Here is a 19979-nt window from a genome sequence, read left to right on the forward strand (position 1 = left end):
ATGGCAGCCCTGCCCTCAATCACACCGACTAGTCCCCCTGTTTGGCGTCATCTGCAAACCCACCGATGGAGCTCTCCATTGCCTCATCCCAGGCCTCATCTAGGTCCCTGCAGTGTTCCCCTTGTTACCAGCTGCCAGGTAGAGATGACCCCTCTAAGCCCAACCAAGCATCCTGATGGTTTTTTACCCATTGCGTTGCTCCCCATCCAGACCATAACAGCCTAACTTGGATACAAGAGCACTGTGGGAGACAGTGACGTCTTCACTAAATTCAAGGTAAATGACGTTCCCTGCTCTCCCCTCATCTGCAGAGCCAGTTTATCACTGAAGGCGACTGGGTCGGCCAGGCATGGTTGGCCCTTGGTCAATCCACATTGACTGCCTCCAAGTCACCTTCTTCTCTAAATGTGTTCCCAACTGGTACAGAGAGGAAACCTGCCCTCGCTGATCCCTGCACCGAGAGCAGTAGCCAGGGATGTTCTACTTGGCCAAGAAGCACCTCTGTAACTCCAGATTAACATTATACATGTTTTCTCTCGCCTGTTGGGAGTATCACACATGGGATGTCAGTGGAGATCTGTGGTTATGTGAAGTGAGGGAATTTAGGAGACTAAAGACAAAAGCAAGGAGGAAACCAGACTTGATAATTCCACTTTTAAGGAACCTGTTTTTCATGGTCTGTATGCACAAAGACTTGAAGTTCATGTTATTCAAAAACATGCAGCATTCATTTGTGCTCTCACTGTTTTGCATGTGGAAATCCAGGCTTGCACGGAAACTTGATTTAATCTTCCTACAGCCTTGTAAGCCCCCCCATCTACTAACACCCTGAAATATTTCCAAGTAGCAGCAAAACCTTGTGATAAAAATGATGCAGCAACCTTAGGAGACAAATCATTGGAGGTTTTCCCTGTTTACTCATATTCCACCATTTAAAATCCATTGAATTACTTTGTTGTTACATTTTCTAGTGAATGATACCATGATCCCTCTTTCCCCATCACCAAGCAATACCGCACTGATGAGGGCCACCTGCAGTGCCTCACCCACAGGCCCCAAGAGCTCCCTTCAGCTCCTGAACGTGGGTACGTGCCTGAGCCATGCTGGGACAGGGTGAGCTCAGGGTGTGAGCTCGGCCTCCTCCCTGGCACTGGAAGGTGACCCAGCAGCAGGGAACAACGTGCCAGTACATCCCAACAGGTTCCCTGCTCTATCTTTCACTTTAAATACAGTCACACAGTCACCGGAGGAAATCCTAGAAATAGCATGGAAGAATTTTAAATTATATGTTTTTTCTCTTACAGCAATCTCTGTCTGTACATAAGGTGATGCAGGCAGTAACAATAAGATTTAGAGAAATATGATCTTTTCCTCTTTAAATTCCAGACCAGCTGTCCAGCTGTTGGCTGAACTGTACCCTAAACACAGGTAATGCGTTTTTTACACACACACAGAGAAATCATCTGCTCTTCAGTCTGGCCGCACAGCGCCCACGGACACGTCTGAGGACCTGAAAAGGCTGGGGTCAGCGCCGCCCGCCCGCAGGCGAGTGGCTCTGGGGCTCCCCCCTCACTTGCACACCAGCTCTGCCCCGTTTCCCGCCGCTCTCCGGAATCCCGCGGACCCGGGACCGGGCGCGGCGCTCAGTGCCGGCAGCGGGGGGCCGTTTGCCGGTGCGGGCAGCCTGACCCCGTCAGCAGGGCACGGTCCCCGCTCCGGCACGGCAAGCGCACGGGGGTTTCGCAGGGGAAGGTTCTGGCTCCCCGCGCTCCCACGCGGGACGGCCCGGGCCGAGGCGCGGCCGGAGGAGGAGGGGAGGCCGCGCCGGATTCAGCCGCCCGAGGCCAGCCCGGCCCGTCCCTCGCCTCCCGCCGGCCCTCCCCGGCCCCGGCCCCAGCCCCGGCCCCGCGGGGCGGGGAGCAGGCGGCGGCCGCCCCTGGGGCGCGGGCGCGGGGCCGCGCAGGCCCGGAGGAGGCCCCGGCCCCCCGCTCCGAGCGGGCGCGGACAGGGCGGTGCGGCGGGGCTCGGCGAAGGGCAGCGGCGTGGGCGATGGGGAGCCGGGGGCTGCTGCCGCTGCTGCTGGGCGCCGCGCTGCCGCTGCTGCGGCCGGCGGAGCCCACGGAGCCCGTCAGCGCCGAGCGGAGCCTGGCGTGGGGCCCCGGGCTGGACGCGGGGCTCACCCTGCCCGTGCGGTACTTCCACATCCAGGCGGTCAGCGCGGCCGGACGCAACTTCTCCCGCTCCCCGCCAGGTACCGTGCATGTGTGCTGCCGGGCGGGCGCGGCGCGGGGTGGACACCCTGCCCGGGGCTACCATGTCCGCGGAGGAGCTGGTCGGAGCCGGCCACCCCTTCCCCTCTTCCCCCCTCCCTCTTCCTTCCTCCCTCCTTCCCGAGCGGTTGCTGAGCTGCTGCCGGTGCCTGGCTGCTCCCCGCCGCGCCCGCCCGGTCCCACATCGCCCGGTGGTGAGCGGAGCACATGGGCAAACCCCTCCTGTCTCCTGGTACAGCCCAGGGCCTCCCTCCCTCCGTCGAGCTCTGCGTCTCGCCCATCGCCTCCCCTGAACAGTATGTGATTTACAGCAGCAAACCAGGAAGCTCAAAATAAACCGGTGCTCCTGGAGATAGTGGATGTAAAGAAATCCCAGTACCCTGCTCAGAACTGCTAATGTAATTAACGCTGCACGCACACCAGTTGCGTAAAATTTCTGTCTCAGTAAGACGGCCCTCTGGGCCCCGTTACCCTACTGCTGCTCCGTTAAGGAGTAATTTTCATCTCTTGTTTACGGAGCACACACACAAACCATCCCGTGACACTTCTCCTGAGGGTGGGAATTGGGGTTTATTCTCGCAGTCCAGCGGTATGCTGCCAGTCAGCTGTTTTCTGCTGCAAGCTAATTCCACATGCTCTGTATTAAATATAGTTTTAATTTAGAATAATAATAACTTTTGCATCACAGATTTCATAATGAAGATAACCCTGAGATAGCCACCCAGTAGGAATCCTGTTTATAATTCATACAGGGTAGAGCTGGTTATTTTGCTATGTATTACTTACTATTCATACAGATGGTACTGAGAGGATATCTACCAAGTACGCATGGCCTCTTCGTGTCCTGTAGTTAGAAGGCTGCTGCTTGTAAAATTAAAGAGTAGACGTGTATTATATGGTTATATCTTCAGTCTGACAGAACCCCATACTTCAAGTCTGGACTTTCTCCAGCTGCTGTTGCAACTTGGTGCTGGATTGCAGCGCAGTTTTGTAATTGCAGTGAAGAATGCAACTGCACACTCACTGCCAGTGAAGCAGAGGCTGATTTCAGCTGCACAGGGAGAGCCTTGGGTTCAAACAACAGGTCGCTAAAGGTAAAAAGGTGTGAAGCTCAGTTAGATTTTCATGCTAGTTTAAATCCTCCAAGATAAGCTGATAGGATGTGGGTATGGAGAACCTAGTTTTGACCTCAGTGCTTTAGTATTTATATTAATAAATTCAGTGTCTTTGGAATGTTCCCAGGTCATGATGCCATCTGTCATGGAGTGGTCTCCATTCATACCATGACATTCTGTAGCCTCCAAACCAAGGCGATGCACGCGTGCTGCTGACAAGGAAGAGCTGTTGGCTCGGCCCACGCTAACTGCTGAGCTGTGCCAGGAATTATTTAGGAGAGTGCCAAGGATCCTTTAACAATCTAGCAGTACAGTTGATCATATTCCAGTGCATGAGCACTGTTTAATGTATAGACACAGGCTATAAATTTCAGTTCTCAAATTATTTTAAATGTTCAAATTCTATTTGTAAAATGTCAGTAAGAATTGCAATTAATAATATTAAGGCACTACTTTCCAATATAAACTTAAATACATCTCGGAATAGCCCTGCTGGGATAGCTAAATAAATCCGCATTATCACCTCCGTTGCACAAACAAGAATACTGCCATCAGAGCAGGAGAGCTGCAGTTAAGGCTTCCCCTTTGGTAAAATTTGTCCAAATATATTAAATTGTGTTTTGTGTGGATTAGTATTTCAGTCAGGTAGGTCAGTAGTTACTGGTATCCAGTATGAAACTTATATAGGATAATTAGTTGATTTTAAATCCAGATGAGTTTTCTGATTGTCAAGTCTAATCAGAATTAATGTGCACCATTGCACATCACACAGTAATTTTGACCTACAGGCTGTAATTCTTTGATGCGTTTTTTTAGGAAGATGTCAAATGATGCGGAATTCACTCTTTCCCTAGAAAAACTATTCCAAAGATTAAAAAATCACTTCTGAAAACAAAGAACTTACTTTTAATATGAACAGCATAGATTTTTTCTTTGGATACTTGGATCACCTTATCCTTCTTTTCTGCTTAGGCTTTCCCCTAGGTTTAACAACTGTTCACCGTGTCTTTATGACAGTCAGCTGTTACCTATTCCTCAGATGATCTGTGTACTCTGCTAACAAATATTTTCAAGGCCTCCCGGGTATTCTTGCAGGTTTTACCAAATACTTTCAAAGTGGCACACTTCTGCCAGCACTCATTTCAGTGTCGCTAAACAGAGTGCATCTTGGTTACGCTCACCTTTGTACCTGCAGCACTGCAGGACCTCCCTTCAGGGTGTTTGTTGACCATGATGCCTGGGCTTTTGTGATGCTCACACACAAAACTTCCTACCACGACCTGTATTTCTTTGTTCCTGGATATATGCCCTCACATCCGACTCTGTTAAAGTAGTTCAAAGGAGCCCATTTTGCTAAGTGAACCTGTTTTGTCCAGCTGCCTCTTCATTGAGTCTATTGATTTCACAATTTCCACCTGTGAAAGTAACCAGCAATAATTTCAGTAAAACAGTTGATGAAAAAACCCTTCTTTTCAGATCTTTTAATTGCTCTTCTCCATACATGTCAGAAATAGGGTGACTGGGTTTTTTCTTCATCTCTAACAATTTGCATAAATCAGTACCTTGTTACCTTTTCTGTCTTTCCATCCCTGCATTTCTTCACTCATTCATCCATGCATGGAATACCTCTTTTGCAAGCTACACAAGAGAAAAAAAAATGCATAAAGCAAGTTTCATCATCTGGATTTCTTAAAGTGTCCCATTTTGACCGTGTCTCTATTTTAGTCTCTCTTCAGAACTGGAAGATTATTTTGTACTTAAAACACTGTCCCAGACAGGTTTTCAGGGTAACACAGAGTACTAGTAGTGATGATTCAACAAGGACACATTTTTCTTTTATTATTTCTTTGGATTGAGAGAAACAGAAAAATGTGAGTGAAAGTACTATGGTAACCTTCCTCCAATTTTAAAAAAAGGAATCAGCAAAACCTGTTACAATTAAATACTGCAGTAGTACTTAGAGGCCTTGGCCCCATTACGCAATGAATGTTTTAAATCGTAAAAAGCCTGTTGCCTCCAATGAATAATTTGTACTTACATTAAATATTCAGTCTCCCTTTTCTTCCCCCTCTCTTTCAGTGGGGTTAGCTTTTTTCCCAGAGACCTTTGTTATCAGGTCACTCTTCCCTTATCAAATGCTTCCTGCATCTAAACTGCCACCAACTAAAACTAACATATCCTTTGGGTGGATCCAGAGCTTCTCACATCTCTAGAGCAGTAAGTACATAACCAGCTGGGAACAAAGACCCACTTAGTTATTTCCTGTAGGTGAGGACAAGGAGATCAAATTCAGTAGTATTTGACTTATGATTTCTCAATATTCACTCATTTTTATGGTAACTGAAAACTTTGTTTTCTCTGGTAGGAAATCTCTATATCCAGTTAAAATGCTGTTTTATAAAATGGGTAGAAAGAGACAAAGATGTAATACCAATGGAAAACTATTTTCTCTGTGATTCTACCTTGTGACATGCTCTGGAGTCGAACACGACTTTATCCAAATAATACCAGGTGCTGGTCATAGGGAGAGGATGCTTGGCTTAAGTTGGCTACTTTTAAGCAAGTTGAAAAAGGTGGTTGTGGCTGGCAGTGACATTGAGAGGCAGAGATGTCCATTCCTTCAGGAGAGTCATTCATGGGATCCGTTGCCTAGTTCAAAAAGAGGGGACTCATTCCTGCATTAAGACATCTGGTAGTATTTAGTTGAATGAGGAACAGAAATTGTTACTCACCTTTGAAGAAATGTATCTTTCCTCTTATTTGGATTACAACTCTACACTGTCCTCGTGCAGAAGACCATTTATGAGACCAGAGGGCAACTGAGCACTGTGCAGCAGCTCGCTCACTCCTTCCCCCTCAGGGATGGGGAGGAGAAAATAAAATAAAAGGATCAGGGACTAAGACAAGAACAGGGAGGAATGACTCACCCATTATGGTCACAGGCAAAAGACAGACTCTTAGAGGAAGAAAAAGATCAATTTAATTTGAACACCACCAACACTTAATTTTCTAATCAGGGTAAGACAGTGAGAAATACCACTACAACTTAAAACCACCTTCTCCCCACCCCTCCCTTCTTCCTGGGCTCAACTTCACTCCCAGTTTCTCTACCTCAACAGCTCAGGGGAAGCAGGGGATGGAGGTTGTGGTCAGTTCATCATCTGAGGTCTCTGCCACTCCTTCCTCCTCATGGGGAGGACTCCTCACACTCTTCCTCTGCTTCAGCGTGGTGTCCCTCTCACAGGAGACAGTCCTCCATGAACTTCTCTGATGTGAGAACTCCCCACAGGCTGCAGCTTTTCACAGACTGCTCCAGTGTGGGGTGCCTGCAGTGGGCTACAGTCCTCCCAGCAACAAACTGCTCCACCGTGGGTGGGCTTTCTACAGAGTCACAGCCTTTGTCGGGCACAGCCACCTGCCCTGGCGTGGGGTCCTCCACGGGCTGCAGGTGGGCATCTGCTCCACCGTCAACCCCCGTGTGCTGCAGGGGCACAGCCTGCCCTCTCACCACGGGCTGCAGGGGAACCTCTGCTCTGGCGCACCTCTTCCTCCTCCTCTTCCTCCTTTCTTCCGCTGACCTCAGTGTTTGCATAGGCATCTCCCTCACAACTCCTTCTCCTCTCAGGTTCCCTTTCTTAAATATGGTATCACAGAGGCGCAGCCACCATTGCTAATCATCTCAGCCTTGGCCAGAGGCGGGTCCAACTTGGAGCCAGTGGAGCTTCAAGAAGCTTCTCACAGGAGCCACATCTGTAGCCCCCTCCCCCACTCCCAAAACCCTGACACGTACAAACCCAACACAATGAGGAAACCAATTCCCTGGTGTTTGGCTCCCAGCTGGGTTAAACCATGACAAGAGGCACAACATGTCAGGAAATACACATCTGAAATCATAAGGGTTCTGCCTATTTTAATCTGGAGACTCTTGCACACAGTAGTTGACTTGAATCCAATTTTCAAGATCCAGTGCTCTGAGGAAGACATGCTTGATCATTAAATGACTGTTGTACTTACCACATCAGCGCATTTATTTGTAGATGCAAAGGATGTTAAAATATGGATTGTATAGAATTAACTGTAACATCTCTATTATTTAGTGCTGTCAGGACACATTGGACTGTTGGTAACGTCTTGATTTTATCTAGATTTTTTTCAGTTTCCTTTCTTTCTGTATACTGCTTTGTGGTAACATTCATTACATTTGTTTGGTTTGCAATGCTTAGACTATAACATTTTGTGAATAATCTGTCCCCCTCTTTTTGGAAGAATAAAATTGATGATGACCATTTGTGACAGAAATAAGGGAATATAACAGATTTAAGTTTATGCATACTTGTGTTGTCCACAAAATACTCCACGCCCACTTAAAAAGTCACAGTGCATTAATGATGAAATGCTGGTGATCTTTAAGCACAGGTCAGACAGATGTCCAGGAAACATCTCTACTATCATTCTCTTATCCCTGCTTTTCAGTAGCTGGGACTTTAAATTTGCAAGACAGTCAGCTGCAGCCCAAAGGTGAACAATTTGTATCTGACTTCTGCATGCTGCAACTGCCTTTCCACAAGCTGGCAAGTATTCTTTTCTCCTGTTATTTTAACTTGGTTTCCTATCTTTCTTACACTAGAGGAAATGATTGTTCCTCAGAGCACTAACTTGAAAACTTAGTATTAAACCTAATCTTTGCTTCAAAATACTGTTAGCCTTTCTTTCTGTCTTGCAATCATTATTTAACTTTTTATCTGCATCTACAGGTTTTCCATTTGTTAGGTATGTGATGATCAAGAAAATTTGGTAGGATGATCTTCCATTACTTGAAATTATTTTTATCAAGTTGGTACAATAAAAAAATTTCTAGTGCAAAGTTAAATTAAATTCCATGGACTTAATCCAGTAGAGTTTGCTCTCACCTTTTTTTCATATATGTGATTCTAATAGCTTAAAGTGCTTTTATCTGGTTTTATTTTCCTCTTTTCAGGAAGAACACAGTTTAAAGTGGTAATTAAAGCACTTTCTCCAAAAGAAGTCACCAGAATTTACACCCCTCGCCCTTTGGATAGGAACGATGGCACATTTCTCATGCGGTATCGGATGTATGGCAGTGTCAGAAAAGGGTTAAAAATTGAGATACTTTATGGTGATCAGCATGTAGCTCAATCTCCTTATATTCTGAAAGGTAAGGGCATTTTTTTAATTTAATGTAATGTATGAGGGTAGCTATAGAAATCCTGTGGCTAATTTACTGCTAGAGGAAGAAGTGGGAAATTAGAGGTTTGTTTGCCCTTGTTCTTGTAGTCTCCTCACAAATGTTCTCCTTATACAGAGAAATAAGCAATGACAATCTCTATACATTGCCAAGTTACAGGACCTAGATGCATAGGCATGTAGATTATGGCCTCCAACATTAAGGTGATGTGTCTGGACAACTCCTTCCCTCTTGCATAAGGAAACAGATCTCTTCAGATTTGGTAGGGAATAAGAGAGCAATGTTTGTATTTTTACTGTTTTCAAGCAGGAATTCACTTAAAGGTTGTGTTATTTTTATCTAAAGGAGAAAATACTACCTGCAAAAGCAAGGAGTTTGTGTTGTTCCCAACACTTTATAATTCAAATGTCTGTGATTTCTAAAAAGTGTAATCCTTCATAACAACAAAGACAATATTTCTTTAACCAGACAATACTTAACTTCCTTTCCATTAGCCCACTTTAATTCAGTGCAGGTCTATACTATGGAAGAACTGTTTAAAATCAGGGAAAACAAGGCAAATTATTCTCTCATTCCAGATCTGATTACTTGCTCTCAAATGGACAGCTGTTTAGCAAAGAAAACGATAATATAAAATTACTTCTCTGAAGACTCTTGTTTCAGTTCACTACTACTTCTTCTAACCAGAATTTGGTTATGTTTTTTTAAATAAAATTTCCTAAATATAAAGTTAGAAGTGTCTTCAAACTTGAGTCCTCAAGTAGTAGTATGCCTTCTTTTTCCTGGTGCACATTTGCCAGCAGCCATGAAACTATGACACAACACAGGACAGAACCTGTTTTGATTAGAAGTCCACGAAATGAGGCTCTTGCTTATACTTAACCTCTCTGCTTCAAAAGGACAGAAAGAATAGTTGATTCTACATAAAAGAAAACACCTTAAGCCAGAGGTAAAGACTACTGTATCAAAGTTCTGAATCAGGCTAAAATTGAAACTGTAATACCTGAGCTTTGGTAGTTACAGATAGTTGGAACAATTCTGAATACCCTATGTGGTAGGCAGGTAGCACAATAATGGAGCTTCATTTTGCAGATGAATTTTGCCCTGATAACAAAAAATCTAGTATTTTGATTTCTGAAAAGAGAAGAATGTTGCTGTTTTCTTAATTAGATTGCTAAACCCCAGAAATGTTGTAGGGAGGATGATTTCCCAGGAAAACTTTAGAAAACTTGGTATAAAAAATGTCAAGGCACCGTAATGTCTACATTTATTTGCCAGTGTGTTTGGGAAATTATGATTGATGTAGACTCACAGATACAGACTCTCAGTGCTTTGTTTTCCGCAGGGCCAGTTTATCATGAGTATTGTGACTGTCCTGAAGAAGACCCTGAGATCTGGCAGAACGTTATGTCTTGTCCATCCCAAGAACCTCAGATTACAAAGGACTTTATTTCTTTTCCCACCATTGACCTTCAGCGAATGCTTAAGGAAATCCCAACAAAGTTCAGTCAAACAAGAGGTGCTATTGTTCATTACTCTATTCTCAATAATCACATCTACCGTCGCTCATTAGGAAAGTATACAGACTTCAAAATGTTCTCTGATGAAATGTTCCTGTCACTGGCAAGAAAGGTATCAGTTTTGATCATTTAAGACTATTAAGTCATGTTCTAATATGGCAATACTGCATTTGGTGTTGTATCTTCAGATTTATAATTCTTGAAGTAAGACCTGACTTTTGTTTTTTCATCAGGATGACAGTGTATCTTAGGAATAATGTGTAGGGACTGAGCTTGACAGTAATGAAATTGCTAGGAAAGCTGCAGGGGCTGAGGCCCGACTCTGCGAGCCTTGCCCTGGCCTCTGTGAGTGTCCCTTTCATACTTGCTTGTGGGGCAGAAACTTGAAATTCATACCTTAAGCTCAGCTAAATCTGTTAACTGTGTAGTAGGTTTATTGAATCTGCATGACATAAAAGAACTGAGGAATATATCTAAGAGTGACAAACAGCTTCTGTCTTTATATTATTATCCTTTCTTGGGTATGCATTTAGGTTCGTCTTCCTGATGTGGAGTTTTATCTTAATGTTGGAGATTGGCCAGTTGAGTATCGGAAAGCTAATGATACACCTGGTCCCATACCTGTCATTTCATGGTGTGGCTCTGTGGATTCAAGAGATATAGTCCTTCCAACGTATGATGTAACCCACTCAACGCTTGAAACACTACGTGGAGTCACAAATGATCTCCTTTCTATTCAAGGAAATACAGGTAAATTAGAGATCATGGGTTTTAAAAAAGAATTTGTAAATTCTATCAAAGAAGCACGTTGCATTCAACTAATGTGTTCAGATCTTCAGTTCACAAGTGCCTTAGGAGGTCTCTTAATACAAGCAGGTTAGTCTTTACAGATTGTAAACACTTTCAACACTGCTACTAAGCAGGTGGTTAATATGGATTTAGAGCCAAAATTTACGAAGTCCTGTTTACAATAATGGTGAATTTTAACTTAAAGGTATCCAGAAGATAGCTGCTGTGACCTGTCAAAAGAAAAGCAAATATAATTAAAAGGCCTTTCTCCTCAATAAAAGACTTGAATATGTTCCTTCTAATCAAATAGTAGTCCTTTTCCCGAGAGTGATGTGGCCCAGTGTTCTGTTTACATTAAAATGAATTTAAATCCTGAAAGAAGTAAACTGGTATTATGCTGCAGCCTCTTTCAAATAAGAAAATACTGCTGTATAGAAGAATACCTCAGAGTGGGATCTTCTGAATTGTTTTTCTAGCTTTGAAGGGTCAGTTTTACTGAGAGGTGTCTTCCTACCCCCCCCCCAGAAATTCATGAATACTTAGGGATCAGACAAATGGCATGAACAATACCTAAGGAGTAAAACTTGAGTGAGGAGGTATTTCTTTTTGATTAGCTCACAGTTTCTCTTTCCTTTATTAGTTTTTAAATTAAATATTTTAATTAAATCATCCGTTTGACACAGTTGCTTTTCCAGTTAGGAGACAGTAAGAGCCTACTCCACTTTAGTAGGTCCTTCAAGGAAACTTCCAGCAGAAGAATGAGGAGGGACATATTTAATGTTTTTAAAAGCAGGCAGTAAGCAGAGATTAAGGCTTTCAGGCTCTTGCAAAGTATCTTGAGGACACAGTATAGCCATTTTTTTTCCTTTTTAAGTCATCATTAAGTGATTCCTCAAAGACCTAACTAAATTGCTGGGTAACAGAAGTGGATTTTACTAAAAAAACGTTGGTTATTGTGGCAGGCTTTATGGATGGAGAATTACTTTAATTATTAGTATTTTACTTACATAATTTGATTATAATCCCTGATGTAGCTTTCAAGATATTTCAAGTTATTTAAATATGAAATCCTTGAGTAGAAAAGCAATTCTTTGATTTTCCTTTTATAAGTGGCTCAGTTTTTCATCCCAAAATTCAAGCCAGAACTGGGAGTTTAAACCCTGTGATTACTAAGTGATTATGGAGTCACTACGAGAAATCATGCCTGTTTTACCATGGCTCTGAGTGCAATGCCACTGTCGTAGCAAGTTCTTCCTTTGCACTAAACATACCATGAACATTTCATTACTGTTTGCTTTTACCTTATCACTCGTAGGCCCATTCTGGGAAAACAAAACCGAGCGAGCTTTATTTAGAGGTCGAGACAGCCGAGAAGAACGTCTCCATCTTGTCAAGTTATCCAAGGAAAATCCAGAACTACTAGATGCTGGAATAACAGGATATTTCTTCTTCAGAGAAAAAGAAAAAGAGCTGGGAAAGGTTCAGCTGATGGGCTTCTTTGACTTCTTTAAGGTAGCAAGCAAATTACAGTCTGGGATTAATTTTGCTGTCAAGTTCTTACCAACTGAAAAGACAGAGCTTACTTTTGCTAATTCCTTTCAGTAAACAAAACAATTACGCTGCATTGGGAACACTGGTCCAGGTGGGGTAGACAGACCATCTGTAATCAAAGTCATAGTGTGACACTCTTCTAAAGAAAGCCACTATAATTTTTTCATGGAGACCCTTAGAGAGAGTTCTTAGAGATTTTTTTGTTTTTAAATAGATTGAGAAATTTGATTTCTCACCATCAGGGTTTCTTTTATTTGGGATAAATATGAAAAAAATGGACACAACTTGTGTCCATTGCAAGTACGTTATGGATGTCAGAAGGAGTCCTTGTAGTAACAAGTTAGAAAAATAGACGGGTGTTTTTGTTGCGCTCTAACACACAAATTTCACTGCAACAGAGATACAAAAAGTAAAGGGATAGAATCCTGTAAAAAGCAATTACAATATATGACAATTGAAGTTCTGTTCCAGAAATTAATATATCAGAAATGCTGTAACAGCCAAGAGCATCTGCCAGAGCAGTACATTCATGATTACTTTTAGTATAGTTTCAGATTATTTTATATAATATATGTTTCAGATTATTCTACATAATAATAATATAATTTTAAGTCAGAATAAATTTACACTTTTTGAATGTAAGTATAGATTAGTTTTATTTCCTTCCCAGCTCTACCCCTTCCTCTGTCCCAGGACACTTTAATAGAATATCTGTCAGCCAGTTCATGTGACACGAAGGTTCTTGACTGTCAATCTGGGGTTGAAAACAAATCTTTTTTCCATTATGTTATCCAGAACACCATGAAACTACACCTGCTTAACACTAGAAAAAGGTTTGAGGATGAGAGTTGATAAACACAATTACATCTTGCCTATGAAAATAATCTTTTATACAGTTAGTATTCCTGTTGCAATTCAAAACATCTTATCTTTTTTTCCTCTATCTTCATATTGTAGTACAAATACCAAGTGAATGTAGATGGGACTGTAGCAGCTTACAGGTTTCCATACCTCTTGTTGGGTGACAGCCTAGTATTGAAGCAAGATTCCCAGTACTATGAACACTTTTATATTGGATTAAAACCTTGGAAACATTATGTTCCAGTTAAGAGAAACTTAGACGACTTGCTAGAGAAAATAAAATGGGCTAAGGTAAGTTCCGTTACTAATTCAAGTTCAAAGTGATAAACAAACATTTAAACAATTTATCTTAATACTCTCTTCTTTTTGTATTTCCACATACATATTTTGCATGAACTCTATTGAGATCCTCGGATAAAGGAAGTACATTTTGTTGTCAGTGTAAGATGGGAGGCCTTAATTCAAGTAACCATCTCTATTCAAGGAAATACTTAAGAATGCATTTTAGGTATGTGCAGGAGTGTTTCATGAGTCAGAGCCTTAGAATACTGACTAATGCAGGTAATTTTCAAAGAAACACACAGATTCCTAGATACTGGTTCATAGATTCTATTGGTTTTTTTAGGTCCTGACTAGAACAGAAGTCATTACATGTTCTGTTTGAATGTACAAAAAATTGCTGCTCTGTAACATGCTCAGAATGAGAGGCTGGGATTCTGTAACCAAACAAACCGATATAATTGTGTGATTGAAAACACGATTTGTGCTTTAAGTTTAGCTATTAAGTTAAAAAACATATGAGAAGTTTCTGTTCTGGGAGTACTGTAGTTCTTCCTATAGAATCAGACGAGAATACTAAAAGCTTTGGAATATAGACCTAAAAAACTTGACAGTAAGTACATGAATTCAAGCAGTTATTTTTAAAAGGAAGATATTGAAATGCATTGCATATCAGAGGACAACAGTTGTGGCTTTGTCTTCTGTAAAACTAAGTATGTCTGGGAGATGTCAGACCTGATTTTGAAGAGGCTTGTGGCTTGGACAAAACAGTAGAGTAGTAATCAACCGAGTTTTCAAAATTGTACGATATCCATGAAAGTTGTTATTGATAGCCCTAAGGTACCAGTTGTGACCATAAAAGCAATCCAGTAGTTTAAAAAAACCTGCAATTTAAAGTATGCCTTTGCAGTCTACCAGTAATTGCACATAAAGTTTCAGATTTGAATAGCCCCTTTAATATCAAACTTCTAATGCCAGCCAGGCTTTGAGTAACTCACTGATTGTCTATTATTCATTCGTTTCATCTCAATTTTCCAGGAAAATGATGAAGAAGCGAGAAAAATTGCTAAAGAAGGACAATTAATGGCAAGAGAATTACTTCAGCCTCACAGGCTTTACTGCTACTATTACAAAGTGCTCCAGGTTAGTACAATGGATCACTTTATTACTTTCCCCCAACTGCTACTGCTATCAATGCTACAAATTTCATATTCAGTCCTTACTTATATCAGTAGCAGACACAGTTCATATTATTCACAGATCAGTGTGAAGAGCTTTGCTAAAACTTACTTCATTAAAGAGGCAACCTGACATAATAGTTGTTTTACAGAATCACAGATTATTTTTTTTTTGCCTCCATCCACACAGTCAGACCTGTTTTCAGTGTCACTTGGTATGTGGTTTCTAATAGACGTAGGAGATAATCTGTACACAGCTTTCTTCCTTTTTCCCTTCTTACTTATCCCATCATGAGCTACTCCGCTGTATTACAAAACAGTGAATACATGGAAAAGAAATTCCGGCAGTATGGCTAGTAGAGTGATAAGGGGTGAAGCAGGCCAAACAGTAATTGCTTCCCTAGGAGATGCAAATCTCTAGTGAAAGAAGCTTCTGTTCTCTGAAAGTACTAATTTCTTTTTCCTTTTTCGCTGTGCAGGGTTAGATCTCAGCTTCAGCAGCCACAGGTTGACACAACGTTTGGAACTGTTCAGTGTACAAAAATGACAGCATTATCTGCATGAAGTGGTTAGAGGCACAAATAATGACAGTATTCAAATTACCATTAATAACAGGACAGGGGAAAACATTAAAGGAGGTTTTCAGAGGCAGTGTAGTCCATTAGTAAGTGTGTTATAAAAGCACCTTGTAAACAGGTTGTAAACAATGACATAAGGAGCCTGGAAAAAGGCAAGCTTCTGAGTGGAAGGGAGGAGGAAAATTCTGTTTCATGAATTACACGTTCATGCTTATAGCATTCTTAAATGTTGTTTACATATTTCAGAAATATGCCAAACGGCAAGCCAGCAAACCTGAAATACGGGATGGAATGGAACTTGTACCTCAGCCTGATGACAGAGACTCAGTATGCAGTTGCCACAGGAAAAAGCCTTTAAGGGAAGATCTATAACTGTACCGGATGGAGAAAATCACCCACTTACAATGCAAGATTTTAAGCAGGAATTAAGCTGTGAAATCTAAGACACTTATGCACTAGCAAACATTCTTAGTTACGTATTTTTCTTGTATTCAGATACCCTTTTCCACTCTGCTCTACAATTTTGTTCCCACAATTTTGTCTCCATGACCACCACCAGACAGATACTGAGCCTTTAATGGCGAGCGTCTAGGGGATTTGTTTGATCTTCTGCATCATCAGGAAGAAGAGTTGGGACCTAGTTACCAAAGTTTTATGAGGAACCAGTCATCCACAAAAGATCTTCCATGAGTCAGTGCAAGTTACTCTGAAGGAGCATTTGCAACATGCTAAAACAGTGTTATGATTTCTTCATAAAGTTTACCTCAGTGTTAGATTGCTTCTTGTATACAAAACAATTTTCTAACTATACAAAATGAATATTTGAGATTTACAGATATCAAATCTGGTGTTACTTTGAGATTATTTTGCAGTCTATGACAGAGAACATGATAAAATATCAATTTCAGAGGAAAATGGAGAGGAGGAGGAGAGATCAGAATAATATTTTTATAAACACCATGGCTGTGAATCACGAAAATTACGTGCTGCTTTAAAGCAGACTGTGTAGCTATCACAGTCACAGTACTTTGAGTGCCAAGACACCACTCTGAAGACCTGTTCCCTGCCAGTGACCATGTTTGTGAATATAGGTGTGGATCTACAAAAGGATTTAGGAACTTCAGGTGAGGCCAGGTGAAATACTGGTATCTTAGTTCAACAATAGTCTACCATATTCTTGGCTGCTTGAGTATTCACACATGTGAAATTTGATAGTAGAGTTTTAGACCACCTAGGTTTAACTTTTGTGTAGAGCTAAGGATGCCACCATCTTTTTCACTTGGGTTCATTAACTACTTTTTCCTGGGCCTAAGTCCCCAGGGGGATCTTACCCATTTTCTGAATTTAGATCATACCTAACCTTATACTGAGATCAGACAGCAGATCAGACTTGTTTTGGTTCAAACATATGACAGAAAAACCTACGCTACACTTTCTAGGTAATAATCTAGGGGTTAGAGACCTTACTAATTGGGAAGCCTTCTCCTTGGTTTGATTCAAAGCCATTTTTCCAGAGAGTGCCTTGGCTCCAAACTGGAGAAGAGGTCTTCAGGTCTTCCACTGAAGTTGTGCAGCCATGAAGCTAACAATACAAAATTCACAGGGCCAGAAGGAGCTGGTCATGCCATTGTAACAAAGTGTGCCTTTGGGTAGGGTGGAGGAAAAATCCTAGTCCTGGATGTGGCTCCCAATGCCTCTCTTGATTTTTACCCAAGTTTGTCTGCTTCAGAATGCATAAACAGTCCTGGAAGGAGACACCAATACCAAGACCAGTGCACACAAGCACTCATTTCTGTCCTCTGCATTTTCATCTTCGCCAATGTAGCCTGCCTGTGCAGCTTCCTCCTCGGCTGTGCTCAGATAATGTCTTTCATGGATACCAAATTCTCCCTATGCAAAAAGGAATGGAAACGTCTTAAGATTGTGGACTCATCTAATTGCTTAAGTGCTTAAAGTTTAGCACTACACCTTATGCAGGCTTCATTTGTGGTTCTACACTGCAAGTTACTCTCATAAAATACGTAACAGTTCTGCGCTAGAACAGGAAGAAAGACTAGAATATTCAATATGCTAAATATGGGAAGAACTTCAGGTTTCTGAGGAGGTTAATGCCACTGTCCATCAGTCATTTATTACATTATGCCAGTTAAGAAAAAACTTGGAACGTGTTGCTCTACCCATCATCTTCTTTGTTCTGGTTCTAATACTAATATATATAGTGGTTGTATTTTTATTTAGCACAACAGTCAGTCCTAGAACTTCAGACTATAAATATATGTTCAGCTCATCTGACATTAAATTTTCTACATCAAAATTCAGGTACAGGGTTCCGTTGGTGAAGCTGACACTTAAAGTTGAGCATATGCTCCTCTTCCCTTCTCTGTGTACAGTAATTTTTACTGTATGATATCTTATTTTGCAATATTATCCATTATACCATGTGCATTTTAGATTCACCAGTATTTATAGAAGTGGTGTGCTCAGCAAAGGCAACTAAGCATACCAGATAGTTGAAGCAACAAAGTTTTCCACTTCTCACACACATATTTCAAACCTAAAGTCAAAAAGTTATCTGTTTATATTTTAAAAAATGAGAGGGAATAGGGGGAGTCTGTATATGCATACTTTAGGGTTCTTTGGAAATATCTGTGTAGGAAAACTTGCCTGGCTTGAAACAGAAGTCTTTCAAACTGGAAGAAGAATTGGATAAAATTTAAATGGACATGAATATAAATAAATGTGAATATTTTATCCCTCCTTTTTTCCCTCATAAACAGGGGAAAAAAACTATTCTAAATTCTTCTCTGCCAAAAAACCCTCCTTGTTTTTGTAATAAGCATCCCTTCAAAGCAAAGACTAGTTTGTCACAGAATGCCTTACAGATGCTTCTATAGCTTAGAGACAAGAAATATCCTGAAAAATATGAATACATTCATCCTCCTGCCAAAATTAAAAAACACTAGAGACATGGCAGAACTTTCATTAAAAGTGCTTAGTCATTTGAGAAAATCTCATTCATTTTATAACTACAGATCTTCCAAAGATAAAACAAGGTAAGGCAAAGCCTCTCTTCTTTCCATTGGTGGTACTATATGCAATTTAAATTGTAATGAAGAGCAATCGTAACAATTGCCCCTCCAGGCCAGAAAAGATATCTCATCTATTTTAGTTTGATGACAGGATGATACTCATTGGCCTGGTGTGTTACAGGAATTGCTAAATATTCAGTAAAACCTGTTTGTACAAGTAAACTGTAATACATACATTACACAGTATTTTTAAGCAACATACATGCATACACTAGAGTGTCTTTTATTCTATAGTAGTTCTTGAACAGTAAATCTCTTGTACACCTAGCAGTTGGTGGTAATTTTAAATAAATGCTTGCCATACCACAGTACTGAATTTTACTACAGTAATTTCATCTTTTAATGCACAACATAGGATTTAATATAGAGAGCAATATCTGTCCTGTTTTCATCAATGGTAGTAATCTTTAACACACTGTAGAACCTATCACTGATGATGGAGACAGGTTTATTTGTTTTAACTAGTATGTCTTAAAGTCCTGGGTCAATATTTTCAAACATAGAAATCTACATAGAAGTGGTCTAACTTCCAAAAATAATGATCATGCAGAGCCTTTACTTAAGGTTCCTTATTTTCAGATCCCTTTAACCTTAACACTTTCATTCAGTGAACACTCCAGAAAATTAGTCCACTTATGTCATATATATGTCCTAATATATTTAGGCACCTACATACGGAAATATTCACCCAACCTCAATTTCATCTTGAAATGAGAACTAGCAAATCATGATCTGTTGAACATAAAGGAGATACAAATTCAGTGTATTTTTAGACTGTATTTTTTGAGATTTACCTCAAGATAACTAATATACTAGTTTCATGACAGTATTGTGCCAGGTCTGCCTTGTAGATTCATAATTAAAAAAACCCTATAATCAAAGCTAGCCTGATGGAATGTTAGATTCAAGCATCCATCCTGAGAAGCATACGCCCGACATTTATTACATTAGAAAGTAAATTATTTAGTTAGGGAGGAGAGCTGACAGGGAAAACATACATCACCTGTTTGAGCATGTTTGAGAAGCTTGCAAAGAAATGATAATAAGGAAAAGAAGCATTACATAAACCTAGGATATTATCAGCTCCTTTACCACTTCAGTTTTTCAAAAGAGTTCTCTGTAAGGGCAGTGATGAAGTGCAAGACTTTACATAAATATATTATTGTTTAAGTTCACAGGATTTAACCACTAGAATCTTTTCTGTGAATACTTTCATAGCATTTCAGTGAGGCTATATGAGTACTAATGCTTTTGTTTTGAGCTGCTAATAATGTATGGCACCAATTTTGTATTTTGCTGTAAGAATAAGGGGAAAAGGATTATTCTGCATGTCTGTTTGAAAACATTTGAGACCTCTGTAGCAGATACCTTAATCGAGGCCCATCATGTGAGTGGTGATAAGCAATAGGTATATTGACAAGAGTGTGGCCAGCAGGTCAAGGGAGTTGTTTCATCCCTTTTGTTTGGCAATTGTGAGACTGCAACTGAAGTACTGTATTCAATTTTGGACTCCCCTATACAAGAAATACACTGACGTAGTGGA

General features: G+C 40.9%; 1 protein-coding gene across 2 annotated transcripts; it reads left to right on the top strand.

The window, feature by feature from the left end:
• The first annotated feature begins 1969 nt into the window (after positions 1-1969).
• POGLUT3 (protein O-glucosyltransferase 3) lies at positions 1970-18744 on the top strand. 2 transcript variants are annotated; one of them, XM_074860123.1, is made up of 9 exons: positions 2170-2251; positions 7859-7960; positions 8368-8561; positions 9937-10223; positions 10645-10861; positions 12216-12412; positions 13409-13603; positions 14630-14734; positions 15594-18744. In XM_074860123.1, the coding sequence occupies exons 3-9, from the start codon at positions 8465-8467 to the stop codon at positions 15717-15719; spliced, it is 1224 nt and encodes a 407-aa protein (XP_074716224.1). In that variant the 5' UTR covers positions 2170-2251; positions 7859-7960; positions 8368-8464; the 3' UTR covers positions 15720-18744. The 2 variants fall into 2 exon arrangements, with proteins under 2 accessions (XP_074716223.1, XP_074716224.1); XM_074860122.1 differs by lacking the exon at positions 7859-7960 and having other exon boundaries at positions 1970-2251; positions 8364-8561.
• Positions 18745-19979: the final 1235 nt, after the last annotated feature.

The sequence above is a fragment of the Strix uralensis genome, chromosome 2, assembly GCF_047716275.1.
Source record: "Strix uralensis isolate ZFMK-TIS-50842 chromosome 2, bStrUra1, whole genome shotgun sequence".
NCBI lineage: Eukaryota > Metazoa > Chordata > Aves > Strigiformes > Strigidae > Strix > Strix uralensis.